At 42.2% G+C, this 23,138-nt stretch overlaps 1 protein-coding gene across 1 annotated transcript; it reads left to right on the top strand.

Annotated features, from left to right (window-relative positions):
- The first annotated feature begins 891 nt into the window (after window positions 1-891).
- LOC134673908 (myrosinase 1-like) lies at window positions 892-22,367 on the top strand. The gene is made up of 11 exons (XM_063531962.1): window positions 892-929; window positions 9,677-9,786; window positions 10,401-10,548; window positions 10,641-10,807; window positions 11,549-11,806; window positions 13,129-13,217; window positions 14,276-14,423; window positions 15,160-15,320; window positions 16,208-16,360; window positions 20,717-20,808; window positions 22,065-22,367. The coding sequence occupies exons 1-11, from the start codon at window positions 907-909 to the stop codon at window positions 22,207-22,209; spliced, it is 1,494 nt and encodes a 497-aa protein (XP_063388032.1). The 5' UTR covers window positions 892-906; the 3' UTR covers window positions 22,210-22,367.
- Window positions 22,368-23,138: the final 771 nt, after the last annotated feature.

The raw sequence follows: 23,138 nt of genomic DNA, 5'->3' as shown, positions 1-23,138 counted from the left end.
GTCGGAAGGTCAGATGGAAGTTGCTTTCGTACATAGACTAGGAATCCTCTAGACGGAGTTTAGAACAATTATTTCATGCAACCGATGCTGCCAAAAATGCGGGGGTGCGCGGGACGATGTGAGCGAAGTCCCGTGCCGTGATTGGTCCGTTCAAACGACGAACGAGTTCACGGACGTCACACAAAGACACTTTCGACTCGAACATGGAGTAAAATTACCGTATGCGTGGCAGCGGGGGTAGCGCGACTATGCTCAGTCTAGGGGATGTTTTGTCTGTGCTTTCGTAAAAACTAATGGCACGTCAATTCTTGGGATTAGTTGACAAGCGGACCCCAGGCTCCCATGAGCCGTGGCAAAATGCCGGGATAACGCGAAGAAGAAGAATGCCTATAACTGGAACACATGGAAGCAGAGGGCCTCGCGAACCACGTTTGACGTGTTGCCTCTATGTCGCACTTGTAAATTTGTACCTAAGTGTGACAGGGAGACAACACTTCCTACGTGCTTCGCGGTAGGCCCTCTGAAAAGTAGACGATTGCAGCTCCATCTGCGTCAAGCTTCGTGCATATACTCATTCATAAATCATAGCAATAACAAATGTACTTTAGATTCCATCAACTCTCAATGGCCCTTACACCCTGGCGGGTGCTGCCTCTGCGTGAGTCCCATGACACGGGCAAGGGCAGCATCCGCTCTTTGTACCCCGTTCATTTCATCAAAGTGTCAAAAGGGCCTCTACGCGTTGGCTTCGGCTCCGCGCACGCCTCCCAAAGGTACGGAACACCATTGTTCCGTGATGAGAAAGACATACAAATGTACATAGATAGGAGTTGACTAAGTAATTAAATAAAAAAAAGTATCAATATTTAATATCAATATCGTGATAACGTTTCAGTCGTTTGCAAGATGTGTCTCCTGGTGGTTGTGGGGTGAGAAATAAATTACAATTAATAACTTATACAGATTGGCTAAAAAATAAGTGCCTTCCCGTTGCCAGGGAGATTTTGGGATTATACTGAGCAACTTTTACTATATGACCAACACCGAAATCGTAAAAAATAATTTGGCTGTTTCATACATTTTGGCTGATCCATTTTCTATGAAAAGGTAAGTAGTATTGGGAAAGCTCGGGTTCCAATTAAATACTCCCTTTAGTTTCTTTGTTTTATTGGTTTTACATTTTCAATTCCGCTTTACAAAATATCCATCCATCTAGTCTACAGCTAATGCCAACATAAGTTTAATCACAAAACTCATTAAATTATCACACAGCATCGTCTACTTCATTGTCTTCCGTTTTTTTTTAATAGCCTTTCCAGTCTAGACATCTGTCACATTTCCCGCGCATCCGCTTAAGTTTTTTTTAAAAAAGGGCTCCCACTAATTAGGCGCGTTCACATTTACTTACTATTTGATATAAAGATAAAGCATAATACTAAAATTAACTATGGACGCGATGTCGGAACCTAACAGTAGGTAGTTGTTTTTTTGCGATTTCGGGGTTGGTCCCATAGTAAAAGTTGCTCAGTATGTAATCCCAAAACCTCCCTGGCCGCCGTGTATATTATCCTATACATTTAGACGAGCATTTTTTGTACATACATATATTTATATATTACGGGGATTTCGGAAACGGTCTTCCGATCCGTACGGAAAGACATGTGCAAGCGATACAGCGCTATGCATTTGTAGAGCGACGTCCTGTTCCCACCTATCATTCCGTACGGAAACCGAATTAAAATTCCGTGCATCTGCGGCCAGGGTAAAGGCTGCAGTTCAGAGACTACAGACTTCACCTGTTCCAACGCCAATATTTAACTATTAAATCCACTCACAATGACCTTCAGAATGCCATAAACCCCCGTGAAATGTCGTAAAACGATTGTAGGTAATCATTAATCTTTTAAATGCGGTAGATGGCACGATTCACCCGTTCTCCGACATAGATATATAATGCACCTGTTTTTAGGGTCCCGTAGTCAAATAAGTATGTAGTTATGTATGTATTTACTTTATTGTACATAGAAATATAAACACGAGAAACACAGTTACAGAGTCAATTAAATACAACAAAGGCGAGCTTATCCCTGAATGGGATCTCTTCCAGTTAACCTTTGAGGAAATGAGTAGGACAGAAGTAACGATGAATGACAAACAAAAGCAAAAGTGTACAATCCCTAAAATAAATAAAATGCATTTTTATATTTTATATTTAAATTACTTCGGATATACATAAATAGAAATACGAGGGTTGTTTGAGAAGTAACTTGGTTTGATATGAAAAAATAATAATATTGCAAAAGTATTTATTTTATTTTTCTACGTAATCCCCCCGAAGTTGTACACACTTGTCCCAAGGTCGTTTCTCAAAAAGTTGGCACCGCCACCTGTAAATAGGTTTATGTTAGAACTTTTTTTTCGTTATGTACTATTTTTATATATAAAAAATTAATACATGTTTAGAGAGACTTTTTACACAGAGGCCTAATACTTAGAAAAAAATTTAATAAATATTGATTACAAAAAAAAATATTGTAACTACGTTTATCCGTTAACCTGCCGTGTCCCAACGCGAGGTACTGATGTTCCGAGCTATGAAAACCACACAAAATATTAACTTAATTTAACGGCATTACCGTATTTTATTAACATATATCCTTAAGTTTTAAAGTATTACTATCGCATAACAATATTATACTTATATTTTAAGTTATTCGGCTTCAAAGTTTGTCCAAGGCAATTCTTAACAGTCACCTGGCGCGTCACATTCACGACGATTGTATAACCCCCACCGCACCTTTCCCGTCTCACTCCGCACGAGCTGAAGCCGTCACTCATCAGCTATCACCTGGTAGGACGAAGACGTGGTTATTGTGCTTCGCAAATAAAACACAAACGACAAAGTATCGGAAATTGGAGTTTGTAATGGGTAAGTACTCTTTATCCTGGAGTCGATATCTTGCTAATTATGTAACCTATCGCATTACTATCAAGATATGTAACGTAAACAATAGTTTAGTTTTATATGCCTAAGTATGGAGTTCATCAAGCTAATACATTTTGTGTATTCGCGATATAACTGCCATTTTCCCCATCACCTGCATATCGTCCACCTGGCTAAAACTGCCAGGTGGATGAGATTTTGCGGCAGGTTAATGTCACTGATACCACAACTAATACTCGTAACTATATAATTATATAGCGGTTATATCGCTTTTGTGTGTTAATTTAGGAATAAAAACTATCCTGTCTGTTAAAACTGCATATTATTGAAATTTTTGTACTTTTGTCTTAAGTCTCGTTAACCTGTCCAAAAAAGTCAGGTGAATGATGCAATGGCAGGTGAACGAAGCGTCCTTCACCTGCCATATGACAGGTGATCGATAATTATTTAAAATCCACGTTACATATACTCAAACTAGATTTGTGACGTCCCACGGGAAAAGGTACCTTATGAGGGTTTTTAGTTTTAGACATATATTAAAATGTTTTGTAAAAAGTATAAGTATATGCAGATTAGTCCCGTTCTTGTCAAAACCCAGTTCTGATGATGGGATCTATGAAGAATCGAGGGAACTCCTCAAATCTTAAAGGCATACATATAGTGATTTTTGTGTTTTTATTTACAAATCAAGCATATACATTCACAAAAGTGACATTGGATGAAGTGGAACTGCTGATGAAGATCAGAACGAAACTCTTCAACGACGCATAGTTCACGTTTGGCGATTTGTCCTCTTCGTTATGTTTGTTAAGCAAGATAAGTTTATAAGCTGCATTTTTGTCAATCTCGAGTTCTGATGATGGGATCCATGAGGAATCGAGGGAACTCCTCAAATCTTAAAGGCATACATATAGTGATTTTTGTGTTTTTATTTACAAATCAAGCATATACATTCACAAAAGTGACATTGGATGAAGTGGAACCTCTGATGAAGATCAGAACAGAACTCTTCAACGATGCATAGTTCACGTTTGGCGATTTGTCCTCTTCGTTATGTTTGTTAAGCAAGATAAGTTTATAAGCTGCATTTTTGTCAATCTCGAGTTCTGATGATGGGATCCATGAGGAATCGAGGGAACTCCTCAAACCTTAAAGGCATGCGTATAGTGACTTTTGGATTTACATCAGAAAATCAAGCATTTTCATTAAAAACTGTCGCATTTGATGAAGTGGAACTGCTGATGATGATTAGAACAGAACTCTTCAACGATGCATAGTACACGTTTGGCGATTTAGATTTTGACTTGGATTGGGACTGGGGCTGGGACCCGGACCCAGACTCGGGCCCGGACTCGGACCCGGACTGTGACTCGGACCCGGACCTAGACTCAAACCCGGAGTCGGACCTGGACCTGGATCCCGGCTCTTATCTGAACCTGAACCCGGACCTAACCTGACCTGACCTTGCACCAAACCTGAGTTCCACTAGGTACTGCGAGGGTTCAACATCAGCTCTATCTTGGGTACTGCGCTCCTAAGTGCTCATCAAGACGTGTCGAATGACCAAAACAGCATGTGTCTATGTTGCATCAAACCTGAGTTCCAGTAGGTACTGCGAGGGTTCAGCATCAGCTCTATCTTGGGTACTGCTTTCCCAAGTGCTCATCAAGACGTGTCGAATGACCAAAACAGCGTGTGTCTATGTTGCACCAAACCTGAGTTCCACTAGGTACTGCGAGGGTTCAGCATCAGCTCTATCTTAGTAACCACTTTTCCAAGTGTTCATCAAGACGTGTTGGATGACCAAAATAGCGTGTGTCTATGTTGCACCAAACCTGAGTTCCACTAGGTACTGCGAGGGTTCAGCATCAGCTGTATCTTGGGTACTGCCCTCCCAAGTCCTCATCAAGACGTGTCGAATGACCAGAACAGCGTGTGTCTATGTTGCACCAAAACTGAGTTCCACTAGGTACTGCGAGGGTTCAGCATCAGCTCTATCTGGGGTACTGCTCTCTCAAGTGCTCATCAAGACGTGTTGGATGACCAAAACAGTGTGTGTCTATGTTGCACCAAACCTGAGTTCCACTAGGTGCTGCGAGGGTTCAGCATCAGCTCTATCTTGGGTACTGCTCTTCCAAGTGCTCATCAAGACGTGTTGGATGACCAAAACAGCATGTGTCTATGTTGCACCAAACCTGAGTTCCACTAGGTGCTGCGAGGGTTCAGCATCAGCTCTATCTTGGGTACTGCCCTCCCAAGTCCTCATCAAAACGTGTCGAATGACCAAAACAGCGTGTGTCTATGTTGCACCAAACCTGAGTTCCACTAGTTACTGCGAGGGTTCAGCATCAGCTCTATCTTGGGTACTGCTCTTCCAAGTGCTCATCAAGACGTGTTGGATGACCAAAACAGCGTGTGTCTATGTTGCACCAAACCTGAGTTCCACTAGGTGCTGCGAGGGTTCAGCATCAGCTCGATCTTGGGTACTGCCCTCCCAAGTCCTCATCAAAACGTGTCGAATGACCAAAACAGCGTGTGTCTATGTTGCACCAAACCTGAGTTCCACTAGGTGCTGCGAGGGTTCAGCATCAGCTGTATCTTGGGTACTGCCCTCCCAAGTCCTCATCAAGACGTGTCGAATGACCAAAACAGCGTGTGTCTATGTTGCACCAAACCTGAGTTCCACTAGGTACTGCGAGGGTTCAGCATCAGCTCTATCTTGGGTACTGCCCTCCCAAGTCCTCATGAAGACGTGTCGAATGACCAAAACAGCGTGTGTCTATGTTGCATCAAACCTGAGTTCCACTAGGTACTGCGATGGTCCAGCATCAGCTCTATCTTGAGTTCTGCTCTCCCAAGTGCTCACCAAGACGAGTTGGATGACCAAAACTGCATGTGCCTATGTTGCACCAAACCTGAGTTCCATAGGTACTGCCAGGGTGAATAGACAGCAAGATTGAATGTTTACTTATTCACAGAAACTTGTTGTTAAATTGGGAATCGAATCGAAGGTGAGGTGGGTCAGAATCCAAAATTTTAATCATCGTGGTGGACAATAAGGTCCCTTTTTACAGAAGATGACACATTTTTCGATTATATTTAGAAGGCATTGAAAATGATGTGGTGGACAGGTGGATGACACTCATTACAGGTGAACGATGACAAGAAACCAGGTTAACGGCAACGGACACAGGTTAATGACGCCTCTCGATAACCTGTCAATATTTTCATTGGAATTTGTACTTATTTCTCGATAACCTGCTTCTACTATCGATAACCTGGAGACAAAATATCTTTCACCTGTCCTTGATATCAGTAACCTGAATTTCAAACGCCTATATCTCCTAAACTAATTGAAGGAATCGCTTCCCTTCCACATTTTCTAATAGTTAAAGTTGCCTTTTAACGATCCCAATAAAAAAAAATGCGAAAATGCAAAATTTTTGAAAAACGTTAACGTTAACCTGGCGGTGCCAACTTTTTGAGAAACGACCCCAACGAATCTGCAACTTCTCTATGCCTTCAGGGAAGTGCGTCTCTTCAAGGGCCTCGAAATACGCATTGACCTCCCGTATAACCTCCTCATTGGACTTAAATATTCGCCCTGAGAGAAATGTTTTGAGTTTCGGGAAGAGGTAATAGTCCGACGGAGCCAAATCGGGTGAATAAGCAGGGTGTGGAAGAAGTTCAAATCGTAACTCCGACAATTTTTGTGCAGCGACACGACTTGAATGCACCGGAGCGTTGTCATGGTGAAATATCACTTTCTTTTTTGCCAAACCTGGACGTTTTTCCGCTATTGCCACCTTTAACTGCTCCAAAAGTGATGCATAGTATGCTCCAGTTATAGTTTTCCCCTTGGCAAGGTAGTCAATTAAAAGTATTCCCTTTGCGTCCCAAAACACAGACACCATCAGACGGAATGCATTTGGCTTTCTTTGGAGCTGGCTCACCATGACCAACCCATTGTTTCGACTGTTGTTTCGTCTCCGAGATGTAGTGGTGGATCCAGGTTTCATCCATAGTGACAAAACGGCGAATAAAATCTGTTGGATTTTTTTTTAACACCTGCATATTTTCATCAGATATTCGCATGCGAATACGCATTTGTTCTGGAGTCAGTAACGCGGCACCCACCTTACACGAAGCTTTTTCATGTGCAACTCATTGTGTAAAATAAAATGCACCCGTTCAGAAGAGATGTTTGTGGCTTCAGCTAATTCGCGTATTTTCAATCTTCGGTCGGCTAAAACTAAATCATGGATTTGATCGACGACTTCGGGTGAAACTGCCGTTTTCGGGGCTCCAGGGCGAGGTGCATCTTCAATGCTTGTCCTGCCTCGCTTAAACTCATTTACCCAAAGTCAAACCGTTTCGTAGGAAGGGAACGAACTACCCAACGTAGGTAAAATCCTTTCATGGATTTGTTTCGCAGTTTTGCCTGAAAAAAAGAACTGAATGACGCCACGAATTCCAATTTTCTCCATTTTCCCGCGTAACTCAGACCACTTTTCTTTGAACTACTGTCAAATGTTAAATTCCCGCCAAAAATGACATGACGCCACAGATTATATATTTTTAGTTACTAAACTAAATCAATATAAACAGAGTTGGCGCCAACGCCATCTATATGTAGACGAAACAAGTTACTTCTCAAACAACCCTCGTATAACAATACAAGAATACATATACATAAAAATAAATAAATACTCAACATATAATACCAATAATAAGTAATAATAAGTATTATTATTCTATTTTTTTTATTATTGGGAGCCTATACCTAATGTCCCACTGCTGGGCAAAGGCCTCCCCCCACTTTTTCCAGTCTTCCCGATCCAGTGTAGTCTCTGGCCATTCCTTTAACCATCGCCGACGGGGCCAAATCCTCGTTTTGAGCTGGGCTGCCACTCTGTGGCGATTTTGGCCCACAGCTCACTCGGCATTCGGCAGACATGACCAGCCCAGTCCCACTTTGGCTTGGCCGCTTTCCAAGTCAAATAAGTAGGAAGTAGGAACCCATAAAGTTTCGCCATGTCCGTCCGCTTTAGCTGACTGACAGTGAATAATGAAATGCTTAAAAATTTTGGCAACCATGATCAATTGGTCAAGATTTTTAGTTTTCGCAAAAAGCTTCCTCTCAAAGACGTACAAATAAAAAAAAATAAGTAAAAAGAAAGACGTACAAATGCTTGTGAAAGTACCTATTCCTTTTTACGTAATAGGTAATCACAATACCTACAGATGTAGGTAGTGCGCATAATTGATTTCCATCGTATTTTTTCGGAAATATTCGTATTTGTCATAAAAAAATAATGACAAAAATTGTGTGAACGGAGCCCTCGAGGCGCGAGTTCGACTTGCACATGGCCGGTTATTTAATTTTTGTGAGGGAAAGACGTAGAGAGCGGCGAGGGGAACCGCCGTATTTAAAGTTATGAAATGTCTAATATGACAAGAGTGCACATTTATTCATACATTCGAGTACATACATTTACTCGTATTGAATGCACTCGACTCGAGGAATGATAGACCGACTGTGATATAAATGCTAATTCACAAGAACTTTTGGAATTTTTTTTTTTGCGGAAGAAGTGCCCTCAGTAAAATTTTCCGTATATGCAGAGTGCACGGACTTTATTATTAGAATAGCAATAAAGATAATAAATGTGCCATTCTCAATCAAAAGAGTACTACCTATTTTTTTTCGGTTGTAAATACGGCGCTATTTCCATATAGCTTCAACTTGAAATCAACCTTATCGACAACCGACAATATGGTACCTTTTGGTTAAAAACGTTACAAATACATACTTAAAATAAAATAAAAATTCTATACCTATAATGTAATGCAAGTAAATAAACTACATACAACAATAGTTATTTGTTTTACAAGGGGGCAAAGTTCTTGTTTAACTGCTCGTGCTAATATTGATACCCGAGCAAGCGAAAGATTCCAAAATTGAACAACGAGCGTAGCGAGTGGTTCTAAAAATGGAATCTTGAGCGTTGCGAGGGTTTCAAAGCACGAGGGTTAAACAAAATTTGCCCCCGAGTGAAACACAAAAATTTTCACCACACCAACCTGAAGCAAATATTAAATGTAAAATATCAAACCAAATCAAATCTAAATGAATGTTATTACCTAAATATTTATCATCCAAAATCATCATTTAAAAGTCATTTCTACCAGTAAACATAAGAAACCAACTCAAAATTTGCATTTGATTACTTTGTCTCACATGTGAATAAAATGCAACTTTGCTATTAGTTTTTGAAGTGCAAAGTAAGCCTATCCGAGCTGGTGTGGTGAAAAATGCTTTTACTCGTATATTGAATTTATTTATTGTTTTGTCTGCGTATTTTAAATTAGATATCATTGTTTAAAGGCCCCTGTACACAATGGGCCAGCGCCGGCCAGTCCAAGGGACGCAGCCATGCGGTAGAATGAGATAGCAATATCACTGTCTCCCTCTAACGCATAAATTCGTCCCCCAGACTGGCCCATTTGCGCTTACAACATAGTGCCCCTATCACGTTTGAGTAGCTCTTAAGCCCCCTCCAGACTATGCGCGTGAATCGCCGGCGAAGCCGCGAACGCGAGTGTGGAGTCAATTTCGCTGTCTGCGAAAATCGACGCCACACTCGCTTCCGCGGCTTCGCGCACGAGTGTGGAGGGGGCTTTAGAATTCTTAGATACTTTTTATTAGCTTGGCTTGTGTCCTTTGTCCAGGGTGCTAGCGGTAGCATACGAGCGCGTGGCTGGCCAGCGCTTTCCTCCAGGGTTCCAGTTCGGGGCCGCCACCTCCGCCTACCAGATCGAAGGAGGCTGGAACGCAAGCGGTAAGTGTGCACCGCACTAGACCCCTATTCGACAAGCGACGTTTGACGTATCGTGTTGATCTCCCGTTGATATGTGGGAAAAATCATAAGTTCTCAAATACGTACAATGTCAAAATTTTACATTAACAATCCACAGTTAGGGTGACAAGCAAACCAAACCGAACCACCCTTAGTTTAGAGTGGAGTTTTCGTTGTACCAAATGATATTATCCACCGTTGATGGAATCAACACTCAGTATGCAATAAAATCAACTGTTGATTTGACGTGGATGCGAAATCTGACAGTTGTACATGTCGAATTTGGCCCCTAGTTACCGCAGCTTAGCACCGTTAGCCAAAAGGAGCCGAGAATGCCCGAAAGGAGGAGCTTCGCACCTTAGGTTTTAGTGAAATTCCTATTGTTTGTTAAGAAATTAATTCACGAATGTACATATGAGACGTTCCATGGCAAAAAGTGCCTTATGGCGGCTGGCGCTTACGTCGCATAGCGCCGCAATAATATTGGAGCGGCGTTAATAATAGTGCAAGCGCCAACCGCCGTAAGGTCCCTTTACCCGTGGGACGTCACATATTTTAAGTTATTCTAGAAGGAATAATCTACCTCTATGTTATAGACAAAGGCGAAAGCATCTGGGACCGCATGGTCCACTCCCGCCCGGAATACATATACGACCGCAGCAACGGCGACGTGGCTTGTGACTCCTACCACCTGTGGGAGGAAGACCTGCGACTGGTGCAGGAAATGGGATTGGACTTCTACAGGTATTATCGGTGAATCTATATGATCTCTCTATAGGATCTAGGTATCTATAGGATCCTACCTTCTATGAATGAATATAAACGAACGTTACCAGGTTCTCTATATCGTGGCCTCGCCTGCTGCCGCTCGGCTTCAGCAACAAGGTCAGCGAAGATGGCCGCCGGTACTACGGCGCTGTCATCGACGGGCTGCGCTCGCGCGGCGTCGCGCCTCTCGTCACGCTCTACCACTGGGACTTGCCGCAGAGACTACAGGACCTCGGTGCGTCTTATCGATCAATAATAAAACAATCATCCGACACGTCTTTCTGTATATACGCGATAAACTCAAAAACCGGCCTAGTGCGAGTTGGACAACGCACGAAAGGTTCCGTACCATTACGCAAAAAAAGGCAAAAAATGACGTTTGTTGTATGCATGGGAGCCCCACTCAAATATTTTTTTTTTCTGTTTTTAGCATTTGTTGTTATAGCAGTAACAGAAATACACCAACTGTCGAGCTATCACGGTTCATGACAGACAGACAAATAGAGAGTCTTAGTAATAGGGCCCCGTTTTTAACTTTTTACCCTTTGAGTGCAGAACCTTAAAAATTTACCCGAAAAACCGGAATTCCGACTGAAAAACCAAAATTCGTAAATTGGGGATCGTTCTCTTTTACTCCAATGAAGGAGTAATTAAAGTGACAGAGAAAGATGCCCGCAATTAGAGAACTTCGTTTTTCGCGGTTATACTGAACACCTTATGTTATGTTCGATGTACTTACTCCTCAATTTAAGCTCTTGTGGTAATGAATAAACTCCAGCATAGTACTATCTTCTTTTAATTAACTTAATAGTTAATAATACAAGTATAACGTCTTTGGGAATGTGTAGCCGCTTCGGCTGTAAGGTGCAGTCTATATGAGTCACCTAGGATATCTGGTTGATTTTTCAAGTGCAGCGTGACGCAAAATCTGCCATCAGCTAAGCGTCGTTTTGCTTGAAATGTTCTTCGCCCCCAGGAGGCTGGACGAACCCCCTCATAGTGGACTGGTTTGCGGACTACGCACGCGTGGCGTTCACCCTCTTCGCTGACCGCGTGAGCACCTGGATCACGATCAACGAGCCAAGCTCCATCTGCGATGTGGGCTACAGAGGGCTCCTGGCGCCCGGGGTCAGGGACCATGAGGTCGGGGCGCTGCTGTGCGCTAAGCATGTGCTGCTGGCGCATGCTAGGGCGTACAGGGTGTATCAAGAGGAGTTTAAAGCGAAATATCATGGTGAGTTGAAGAGAGTAAAGCCAGGGTTTCGAAACTCCTGCCTTCGGGCAAACTCGGCAACGAACCGAAGTTTGACAGATGCATGGACGTGGGCTACAGGGGGCTCCTGGCGCCCGGGGTCAGGGACCATGAGGTCGGGGCGCTGCTGTGCGCTAAGCATGTGCTGCTGGCGCATGCTAGGGCGTACAGGGTGTATCAAGAGGAGTTTAAAGCGAAATATCATGGTGAGTTGAAGAGAGTAAAGCCAGGGTTGCGAAACTCCCTTCGGGCAAACTGGGCAACGAACCGAAGTTTCACAGATGCATGGACGTGGGCTACAGGGGGCTCCTGGCGCCCGGGGTCAGGGGCCATGAGGTCGGGGCGCTGCTGTGCGCTAAGCATGTGCTGCTGGCGCATGCTAGGGCGTACAGGGTGTATCAAGATGAGTTTAAGCCGAAATATCGTGGTGAGTTGAAGAGAGTAAAGCCAGGGTTTCGAAACTCCTGCCTTCGGGCAAACTAGGCAACGAACCGAAGTTTGACAGCGATGCAGGGACGTCGACTACAGGAGGCTCCTACCGCCGGGGATCAGTGACCTCGAGGTCGGGGCGCTGCTGTGCGCTAAGCATGTGCTGCTGGCTCATGCTAGGGCGTATACAGGGTGTATCAAGATGAGTTTAAGCCGAAATATCGTGGTGAGTTTAAGAGTCGAGTCAAGCACGACTAAAGATTGACTCACGTTAGACCGGGCCGTGTCCGGGCCGGACCTTCCGGCGCATCGTTTTCTATGGAAAGCATCACGGGATCGCCTGTCATTTCATAGAAAATTGAGCGCCGGAAGCTCCGGCCCGGACACTGCCCGGTCTAACGCGAGTCATCCTTAATACAGTGGCAGTGTGGGGGGCAAGTTCCATAATCATCAATTTTATGTATTTTTAACACATTCATTGCCACCCAGCCAAACAAGACATCCGCGCCAGGCCACAACAATTTCGTCATATAAAGCAGTAGTACCACGATCCCGACTATCGAGGCGTCCGGCCTGGGAACTAAATCATAAACCCGATAGTCGGGTTTTCGGCACTGAATGTGTTAAAGTGGCATTTTATTTAGATTTTACGTAGATAGGTACTTGTGTCGGGAATCTGAGAACAAAACATTAAAATAACTCGGAGGCGAAAACGAAGTGATTAGACATTATTACCTGAGGGCCTACCGCGAACCCACGTTCGACGTGTTGCCTCTCTGTCGCACTTGTAAATTCGTACGTAAGTGTGACAGGGAGGCAGCACGTCGAACGTGGTTCGCGGGAGGCCCCCTGATACGATTCTTACTATTTGTCAGGTGAACTGTCGATCGTGAACCACGAGATGTGGCTCGAACCCAAAACTGACCAAGACTTGGAAATTACAATACTGGCGAGAGAATATTCAGTAAGTATTACAATGTAAGTAAATATAGAAACCGGGCAAGTGCGAGTCGGACTCGCGCACGAAGGGTTCCGTACCATAATGCAAAAAAAAACAAAAAAAACGGTCACCCATCCAAGTACTGACCACTCCCGACGTTGCTTAACTTTGGTCAAAAATCACGTTTGTTGTATGGGAGACCCATTTAAATCTTTATTTTATTCTGTTTTTAGTATTTGTTGTTATATCATCTGTGAAAATTTCAACTGTCACGGTTCGTGAGATACAGCCTGGTGACAGACGGACGGACGGACGGACGGACAGCGAAGTCTTAGTAATAGGGTCCCGTTTTACCCATTGGGTACGGAACCCTAAAAACTAGGAACATATAAGCAATAAGCATATATTGCTTTAGTTTTAAAATAGGAACTGAAGCTTTGCTCAGAGGCTAATGGCTCCTCTACACGATGGGCCAACGCCGGCCACTCCAAGGGACGCATTTATGCGTTAAAGGGAGCAAGTGATGTTGCTATCTTATTCTACCGCATGGCTGCGTCCCTTGGAGTGGCCGGCGTTTGCCCATCGTGTAGATTAGCCATAAGCCTGGCGGTGCAGAAGGCAACGCCGCTAGCGTTTTTGCGACCATGCCGGAAGGGAGTGATTTGGGGGAAGTCTTTTATATTTAGTTTTAAGTTGTGTTTTGTGCTAGCATAAGTTAATTTAAGGCAAACATGTTAATCATCATCATCATCTCAGCCATAAGACGTCCACTGCTGAACATAGCCCCCCCCCCCCCCCCCTAGGATCTCCATACGTGCCGGTTGGAAACGACCCGCATCCAGCGTCTTCCGGCGACCTTAACAAGGTCGTCTGTACATCTTAGTGGGTGGTCGTCCTACGCTGCGCTTGCTAGTCCACACACCACACATGTTAATAAACATGTGTAACATGTTAATAAGTAGTAAAATATGTATATATAAGTATGTATATCGTCGCTTAGCACCCATAGTACAAGCTTTGCTTAGTTTAGGGCTAGGTTGATCTGTGTAAGATGTCCCCTCATATTTATTTACTTATTCCAGAACGGGCGTTACTCGCACCCAATCTACTCCGTCACCGGGGGCTGGCCGCCCGCTCTGGAGAGGTACATGGCAGACAAGAGCAAGAAGGAGGGGTACCCTCGCTCCAGGCTCCCGGCGTTCACCCCAGATGAGATACAACTCTTGAGAGGTAGGATTGGGTGCCACAAACGTTTTTAAAGGGTCGGCAACGCGAATACGGTAGATAACCGAACTGCTTACTTACCATCGGACGGGCCATATGCTTTGACCAGTGATAGTTAGTCGTACATTGCGAAAATAATTAATAAAATCTGGCGTTGCTTCGCGGAAATCCATATTAATTAAAACAGAAATATTACATTGCTAATCCGCGAAATAATAATGTGCCAGTCAATCAGTGCTAACCAACCTGTTATACTTACTCTTACTTGCGTATTTTTACATGCAATTAATATTCCCTCCCTCCCACCGCAATAATAAATACGCAAATAAATATAGCAAAGCATCACCAAAAGAACAATACTCGCCACGTGTTTCGCGTCTCTACGAGGCATTCTCAGCAGGAGTCGCTGGAGATGTTGACGGTCTGGTCTGGCCGGGACACCAGACCGTCTACATCTCCAGATTCACCTCCAGCCCTTCCCTTTTGGAACCCAGTTTACTTTTATCAAGGGTGCGAAAATCCTGACTTCGGCCATCAGGGTCGACACAACTCGACGTCCCTTTGCGTGCACGACCACAGATAATCACTTGAATTTTGACAAGCCTAAATTGCCGAAAGGGATAGTGCCGTATATTAGAAAGGGATAACGTGATTCGACCCTGAACCGCTGTCAAACTTCGGGTTTGTAGGAAGTTTCCTTTCTGTACGATAGTACTACTGGTTATTCTGTACTTTTATAAAGGATCGTTTGACTTCTACGGGCTGAACCACTACACGTCGCGCGTGGTGCGCGGCGCGGCGCCCGGCGCGCCCCTCGCGGCCGCGGCGCGCGGCGCCGAGGAGGCGGGCGCCGCGCTGGAGGCCCGGCCCCACTGGAAAACTGCAGCAGCTTCCTGGTTGAAGGTTCGTAACGCATCGTCATCTTCCTCGCGTTGTCCCGGCATTTTGCCACGGCTCATGGCGGGGTCCGCTTGGCGACTAATTCCGAGAATTGGCGTAGGCGCATAGTTTTTACGAAAGCGGCTATCATCTGACCTTCCGACCCGGTGAGTAAACTAGGCCTAATTGGGATTAGACCGGTTTCCTCACAATGTTTTCCTTCACCGAAAAGCGACTGATAAATATCAAAATTACATTTTGTACATAATGTACCGGAGTGTGAACCCGCGACCTCCGGATTGCAAGTCGCACTCTCTTACCACCTTAACTTAACTAAATGTGACGTCCCACAGGTAAAGGTACCTTATGGTGGTTGGCGCTTACGCTATTATTAACGTCGCTCCAATATTATTACGGCGCTTTGCGACGTAAGCGCCAGCCGCCATAAGGTACCTTTTGTAGTGGAACGTCACAAATTAACAGAATTTATAAAACAATTTAAGAATGTCTTATCAGCTGAAGCGTCTTTGATTTACCGGAAAACATAAAATTACCCTAAAACATATAAAAACTGATCCCTACTACAGTTCGTTTTTTTAGCATTAGAAAAAAAATGACCAATCTTGACGAGTCTTTTTATTGAAAAACACTTTAGAAAAATAAGTCACGGCAAATAGGTATATAACAATTTTATGAATCATATCATATACGATTATTTAAATTATTTTGCTTTCATAAGTAATAGTTACTGATTTTTTAAAGCGTTTGTCAATTAAAAGACACGTCAAGATCATGTAGTCTTTTTCTAATGCAAAAAAAAACAAGCTATAGTTGAAAACATAAAGAAAGTTTTTGAAGTCCGTTAAAAATAGATTGAATAGAACATTACTAAACCCATCTTCAACTTGAAGGTGAACCCGGAAGGTATCCGTAATCTCCTGAAGCTGATCAAGCAGCAGTACGGAGACGTGAAGATCCTGATCACTGAGAACGGGTACTCCGACACCGGCCACCAGCTCGAAGACCAAGACAGGCTCAACTACCACAAGGACTATTTGGAACAGGTGACTCAGACTCAGATGTCCTGCTAAGACCCAGCCATACAAATGAAAAATACAAAATATGCCACAGAAATTTGAACCTTTAGTGTAGGAAATAGAATAGATTTTGCGTTGTTTAAAAACTGAACGAAACAAAGCAAAAGCAGCTCTGTTCCAATCGAATATGATTTAAATTTCATTGAACTGAATAAGTACTATAGGTAGGACCTTGGGCCTTAGGAGGATATTTTATTTATTTGAACTTTATTGCACAAATTTAAACAAAACAAGTACAAACAGCGGGCTTAACGCCTTGAGGCATTCTCTACCAGTTAACCATTACTACTATGTGGTATGAAGATTCATAATTTTCGTAAACTGTGTGTAGTCAGCAGGAAGATGTTCGCGGCAGTTGCTTCCCTCAGGAGATTACGAAACTTCCTTCCCATTCCTACTAGAATTGCCCTTGCACAAACTCTTCTTCTCCCTATTCTGGATTACGCTGACGTTGCTTATCTCGATCTCACTGAGGAGCAACTTAATAAGCTTGAGCGTATCCAAAACATCTGCATACGGTTTATATTTAGGCTCCGCAAATATGACCATGTCTCCCACTTCCGGTCGCAGCTCAAATGGCTCCCTATTCGCCTACGTCGTAACTCCCACGTTTTGTCACTTCTGTATTCCATTCTTTTTAACCCCGCAACTCCCCGCTATCTTAAAAACCGTTTCAGCTATCTCCGTTCGGTTAGGTCCTCCCAGAATTTGCTTCTTTCTGTCCTGTCATCCTCGTCTAAATTCTATACAAATTCTTTCACTTTTCAGTCTGTACGACTATGGAATTCTCTGCCTGCAGACTTAAGGTGCGCCCAGTCTCCTTATTCTTTCAAGAGACTCGTTAAAGTTCACTTTTTATCTGCTCCGTAATACTTTTACCGCTTCCTTTTCCCTATAGCTGGCATTTTTACGTATATTTATCTATATATATAAATGCAAGTGTCCTGACTGACTGACTGACTGACTGACTGACTGACTGATTCATCAACGCAGAGCCGAAACTACAAAAGCCAGAAAGTTGAAATTTGCACACCAGATTGCATTTATAAAGTGTACAAGAGATAAGAAGCGATTTTGAGAAATTCAACCCCTAAGGGGGTTAAAAAGGGGATGAAAGTTAGTATGGGGTTAAAGTTTTCTTTTAAGCTAGGAATTTGAAACTTCGTAAAAAGATATATTATTAAAATACAAGAAAACTAATTTCAGCGTTTTTGAAAATTCATTCCCTGAGGTGGTGAAAAAGGGGTTGAAAGTTTGTATGGATATCAAAAAAATTTCCGAGTGGTGGACTTGAATCTTTGTATTTAGAGATATTATTAAAAGACAGAAAAAGTAATTTCAGCGTTTTGTAAAATTCATCCCCTAACAGGGTTAAAAAGGGGTTGAAAATTTTAATCCATTACAAATGCTTTGAAACTTCTTAGAAAGGCATAATAGCCGATAAGAAAAAAAAGTGATTGCAACGTTTTTGGAAATTCAACCCCTAAGGGAGTTAAAAAGGGGATGAAAGTTCGTCTTCGGGTGCAAATTTTATTTTAAGCTAGGAACTTGAAACTTTGTAAAAACGTATCAAATTCAAAAATAAGAAAACTAATTTCAGCGTTTTAGAAAATTCATCCCCCAAGGTGGTGAAAAAGGGGTTGAAAGTTTGTATGGATATCAAAAATTTTTTCGAGCGCGGGACTTGAATCTTTGTATTTGGGGATATTATTAGAAGACAATAAAAGTAATTTCAGCGTTTTGTAAAATTCATCCCCTAACAGGGTTAAAAAGGGGATGAAAATTTGTATGGGGTTAAAGTTTTCTTTTGAGCTAGGAATTTGAAACTTCGTTAAAGGATATATTATTAAAATACAAGAAAAGTAATTTCAGCGTTTTAGAAAATTCATCCCTCAAGGTGGTGAAAAAGGGGTTGAAAGTTTGTATGGATATAAAAAAAAATTTCGATCGCGGGACTTGAATCTTTGTGTTTGGGGATATTATTAGAAGACAATAAAAGTAATTTCAGCGTTTTGTAAATTTCATCCCCTAACAGGGTTAAAAAGGGGATGAAAGTTTGTATGGGGTTAAAGTTTTCTTTTGAGCAAGGAATTGGAAACTTTGTTAAAAGATATATTATTAAAATACAAGAAAACTAATTTCAGCGTTTTTGAAAATTCATCCCCTAAGTTGGTGAAAAAGGGGTTGAAAGTTTGTATGGATATCAAACATTTTTTCGAGTGTGGGACTTGAATCTTTGTATTTAGGGATATTATTAGAAGACAGGAAAAGTAATTTCAGCGTTTTGTAAATTTCATCCCCTAACATGGTTAAAAAGGGGTTGAAAGTTTGGATCCATTACAAATGGTTTTGAAACTTCTTAGAAAGGCATAATAGCCGATTACAAAAAAAAGTTATTGCAACGTTTTTGGAATTTCAACCCCTAAGGGGGTTAAAAAGGGGATGAAAGTTCGTCTGTGGGTGCAAATTTTATTTTAAGCAAGGAACTTGTTACTTTGTAAAAACGTTTTAAATTAAGATGCAAGAAAACTAATATCAGCGTTTTTGAAAATTCATCCCCTATGGTGGTGAAAACGGGGTTGAAAATTTGTATGGATATCATACATTTTTTCGAGCGCGGGATTTGAATCTTTGTATTTGGGGATATTATTACTCGTAGATGACAATAAAAGTGATTTCAGCGATTTGTAATATTCATCCCCTAGCAGGGTTAAAATGAGGTTCAAAGTTTGAATCCATTACAAATGCTTTGAAACTTCTTAGAAAGACATATTAGCCGATTACAAAAAAAGTAATTGCAACGTTTTTGGAAATTCAAGCCCTAAGGGGGTTAAAAAGGGGATGAAAGTTCGTCTTGGGGTTTAATTTTATTTTAAGCTAGGAACTTGAACTTTTTGCAAAAAAAAGGTATTAAATTAAAAAACATGAAAACTAATTCAAGCATTTTTTAAAATTATCCCCCAAGGTGGTGAGAAAGGGGTTGAAAGTTTGTATGGAGATCAGATATTTTGTGAGTGCCGAACTTGAATCTTTGTATAAGGGCATAGGTACCTATTATGAGAATACAAAAAAAGTAATTTCAGCAACCAACATCAAACTTAAAACTTTATACAACTTGCATATGAAAATTATAGGTAAGTACTAAAGATGTAAAATTTTGAAGATAAGATTCTACGCGGACGAAGTCGCGGGCAACAGCTAGTATATATATATATATATGTGTATATGTATATAATTTGATGTATGTATAATATGTGTATTTATATAAATTTTATTTTATTTTTATTTGTATGTCTTTTATACTGTTTTGTATTGTGTTTTTTCTGTGCTAAAATTCTTATATTGAATTTGAAACACCTACTGACATGACATAAATTTATTAATTTCCGCTACCTAAAGGTTGTCTGGAAGAGATCGCTTTTTAGCGATAAGACCGCCTGTTGTTTAACCTCTTCTTCCTGTATTATTTGTATTGTTTTCTGTAATGAGGTGTGCAATAAAGAGTATTTGTATTGTATTGTATTGTATTGTAGGTTTGCACAAATTGGCTATCAGATATTTATTCGAGTACGTAGCGTGCAAGTTGGCGATTGTACGCACAGTGTAAAAAGTAACAGTGGACCGACGCCTTTGATATTTGCAAAAAAAACCGACACCGCACAAGAATGGAATTCCTTGCCGGCGTCTATATTTCCGTGTTCTTATAACCCGGCAACCTTCAAATCAAGAGTGAACAGGCACCTTCTGGGCGAGCTCGCTCCATCGTAGGCCACGTCTACGCCTCGGCTAGTCTGTGGCCATGAGTAAGCCCATTCATAATTAAAAAAAAAAGAACACAGTAGGGTTGTCACAGAGTTTTGCACAACTACCTAAACATTACAAACATTTCAAATAAGATACGCTAGCCTGTATGTTCGGGGTAAACATAACCCCTTATTCATAAAACTTTACGGGTCTGATTTAGTTGAATTATGTTTTATTCCTTTCTTACAAATACATAAGTTAAAATGACGGATAAAGACAAACGATTCATAGCATATTCAGAACATTATGACGTTTATGAATGCCGCCACTAGTGTTTCTTACATACCCAGGTCTCAGGGCGGACATACCATACATCAAAAATCATTTCCGTATATATGTGTGCGCGGCACGTCTGTACACGCGTCATTGTATATGTGTGGGTAAGTCGCTTTACTGAGAGGACGCCAGAAGTCCGGCAGATTCATGTCGCGGCCAGTCGCGGGGCGAGGTAATGCGAGGCGGGGCGGGGCGGTGCGTGGCCGTTCTGTATGATAATACTATTACTTGTTCTGTGCCCAGGTCCTCCTGGCCATCACAGTGGACGCGGTGCGGGTGGTCGGCTACACCGCCTGGACGCTGCTCGACAACTTCGAGTGGACGGCTGGATACACGTACGTCTACTATATTCAACAATATCGATATTTGACATCCGTAATTTTATTCATACAAGAACAAATAGCTACAATTGAATACCAACTTATTTCTTCTTGATATTGAAGTCAGAGAAAGTACAAGATGCAATATAGAAGTTAGTAAAAATTAAATAAGAAATGTCACGATAAAACATGATAATTAACTAACGGTGATATTCAATATGAATTGCAAGTTTTTAATGTTTAATTGTTTCCCTTCTGTACATTCTCTTCCACTTCAGCTATGAATTAGTTTTTTGCCGCAGTATTCGCAGCCGTATGGTTTGTCTCCACTGTGAACCAGTGTCGTCGCAAATGCGATCGAGCGTATAGTCTAGTATCCACAATACAAGCCTTAAGCCAGGCACGCAACTTACTGATGGTAACATATCTGGCGCTTACGTACGTGGAGGCGCTGCTACCCATCCGGCCCATCCCCTACAGCTGCACTAGCAAATCAGCAGACTATTTTTATTTACAATTATAATATTGTGCACCGCTTCCTTCACACATCTTAATGTGTTATGTTATGTTGTGGTACATGCGTAATGGCTCTTCTACACGATCGCCCAGCGTTGGACCAGCTAGATGGCCATGCGATGGTTGAGAGCATGCACTGTGGAATGGGCCACGTGTAGCTGCGCACGCGCCATCGCTGCCTTCCTTTGATGTGCGGGCAAAAAACCGACACCGTGGCTATCCCGCCGCACCATAGGCCATCCAACACAACTACCCTCTCTAAACTTTGGCCCACCTTAAAGCGTTTTCACATTGTCTGATCCGATATCGGATGTCGGAAGGAACTAAAATGTAAGTTATATGTGTTTCTCTGTATTTATTTTTACATTTAATAAATCATTATTATTAAAAAATTATAAATTGCGCAAAAAAGGCGGACTTAATGCCAATGGCACTCTTCTGCAGGTGTTTTTGTCATAGGCGCCGTCCGATATCGGAAAGGCGCTTCCGATAAATTCAGCCATGCCGGAGCCCCCCGTCAGCTGTCTGACCGATAATATTTGTTTGTGTGCGTATGTGTAGGTATAATGCGTGTCGTAGTGTGCGTGACCGTGACCGCTAACGGCGGCGCCCGGGCGAACCCCCACTGCCTGACTACGCGGATGTAGGATCCTACATCCGATATCGGCTCGGACAATGTGGAAACGCTCTTAGTGGGCCAGTATTATGGTCCATCGTGTAGGATCTACTTATAAATCACATGACTGTGGTCTCAGGTCGCGCTTCGGTCTCTACTCTGTGGACTTCAGCTCCCCGCGCCGGCCCCGCGCCGCGCGCGCCTCCGCGCTGTTCTACGCCGGCGTCGTGCGCGCGCGCGCCCTACTCACAAGCGATGCTGACACACACAACACCACGGCCTAGATTTAGGGCCAGTTGCACCAACCACATTTGACAGACTGATCAACGTCAGCCGGCGCGCCCCGGCGCTTTACTATGAAACTTTCCATACATAAAAATTTAGCGAACTCTTTAACGATACGAACAGTTTGGTGCAACCGACCCTTAGATTCATTTTTTTCTTATTGAAAATGTACAATAAATTTTACATGTCAAAATAAAATGCATTCACAAAAAGATCGTCACAAGTGTCACAGCACAACATCAATAATGTTGAAGTTTATGTTTTAGTATTTTTGATCATTTTAAAACAAGACAGTTTACTGAAATGAAACACAAATCAATTTATAATAATTTATGCAAAATGTATTTAAAACCGATCAAAGGGGCGTGCTCTTGTGTTGGAGGCCAAGACTCATTTTGGGTCACCGCGCCAACAAAGTAAGTAGTAAGTAAGTAAAATGTATTTAAAAAAATAGCTGTGTCAGCATTCACCTCGTAAATTATTGCAGGTGACTATAAAAAAAATTACTTATGACAGGACCCCTCTATACTATGTATTCTTTTTGCCGGGATTCAAACCCGGGACCTCCTACTTCGTAGGCAGGGTCACTACCGACTAGGCTAGGGGCCGTAAACTAAAAAACTAAAACTAACGTAATATTTATACTGTTTTTATTAGTATTTAACTGTATCAATATTTTGGTGGTGAATACTGGAAAAAATCCTAATTAACATAAATTCCATAATTATAAGTTCACCAAACTTAATTGGTGGTAACTACTGGGATTTTTTTTCCCAGTAGTTACCAGTGGTAAAAGGTAGGAAAAAATCCCCAGTACTTACCACTGGTAAGAACTTGGTGGTAACTAGTGGGAATAACCCTTCTGCATACAGTCCAGTGTCGTGTCGGAGCCCCTCGGCTAGCGAGCAGCCTCTCGCCGCGACACACG

Source organism: Cydia fagiglandana, chromosome 19 (genome assembly GCF_963556715.1).
Source record: "Cydia fagiglandana chromosome 19, ilCydFagi1.1, whole genome shotgun sequence".
NCBI classification, from domain to species: domain Eukaryota; kingdom Metazoa; phylum Arthropoda; class Insecta; order Lepidoptera; family Tortricidae; genus Cydia; species Cydia fagiglandana.
Note: the sequence above shows the minus strand (reverse complement) of the source record. Positions and strands in the feature narration are given on the sequence as shown.

Excerpts from the sequence above, each read along its gene's own strand:
- LOC134673908 (XM_063531962.1), top strand. The coding sequence starts at position 907 with ATGTGTCTCCTGGTGGTTGTGGG. Across the intron at positions 13,218-14,275 it reads TACTGGCGAGAGAATATTCA|AACGGGCGTTACTCGCACCC; the intron begins GTAAGTATTACA and ends TACTTATTCCAG. Across the intron at positions 14,424-15,159 it reads TGAGATACAACTCTTGAGAG|GATCGTTTGACTTCTACGGG; the intron begins GTAGGATTGGGT and ends ACTTTTATAAAG.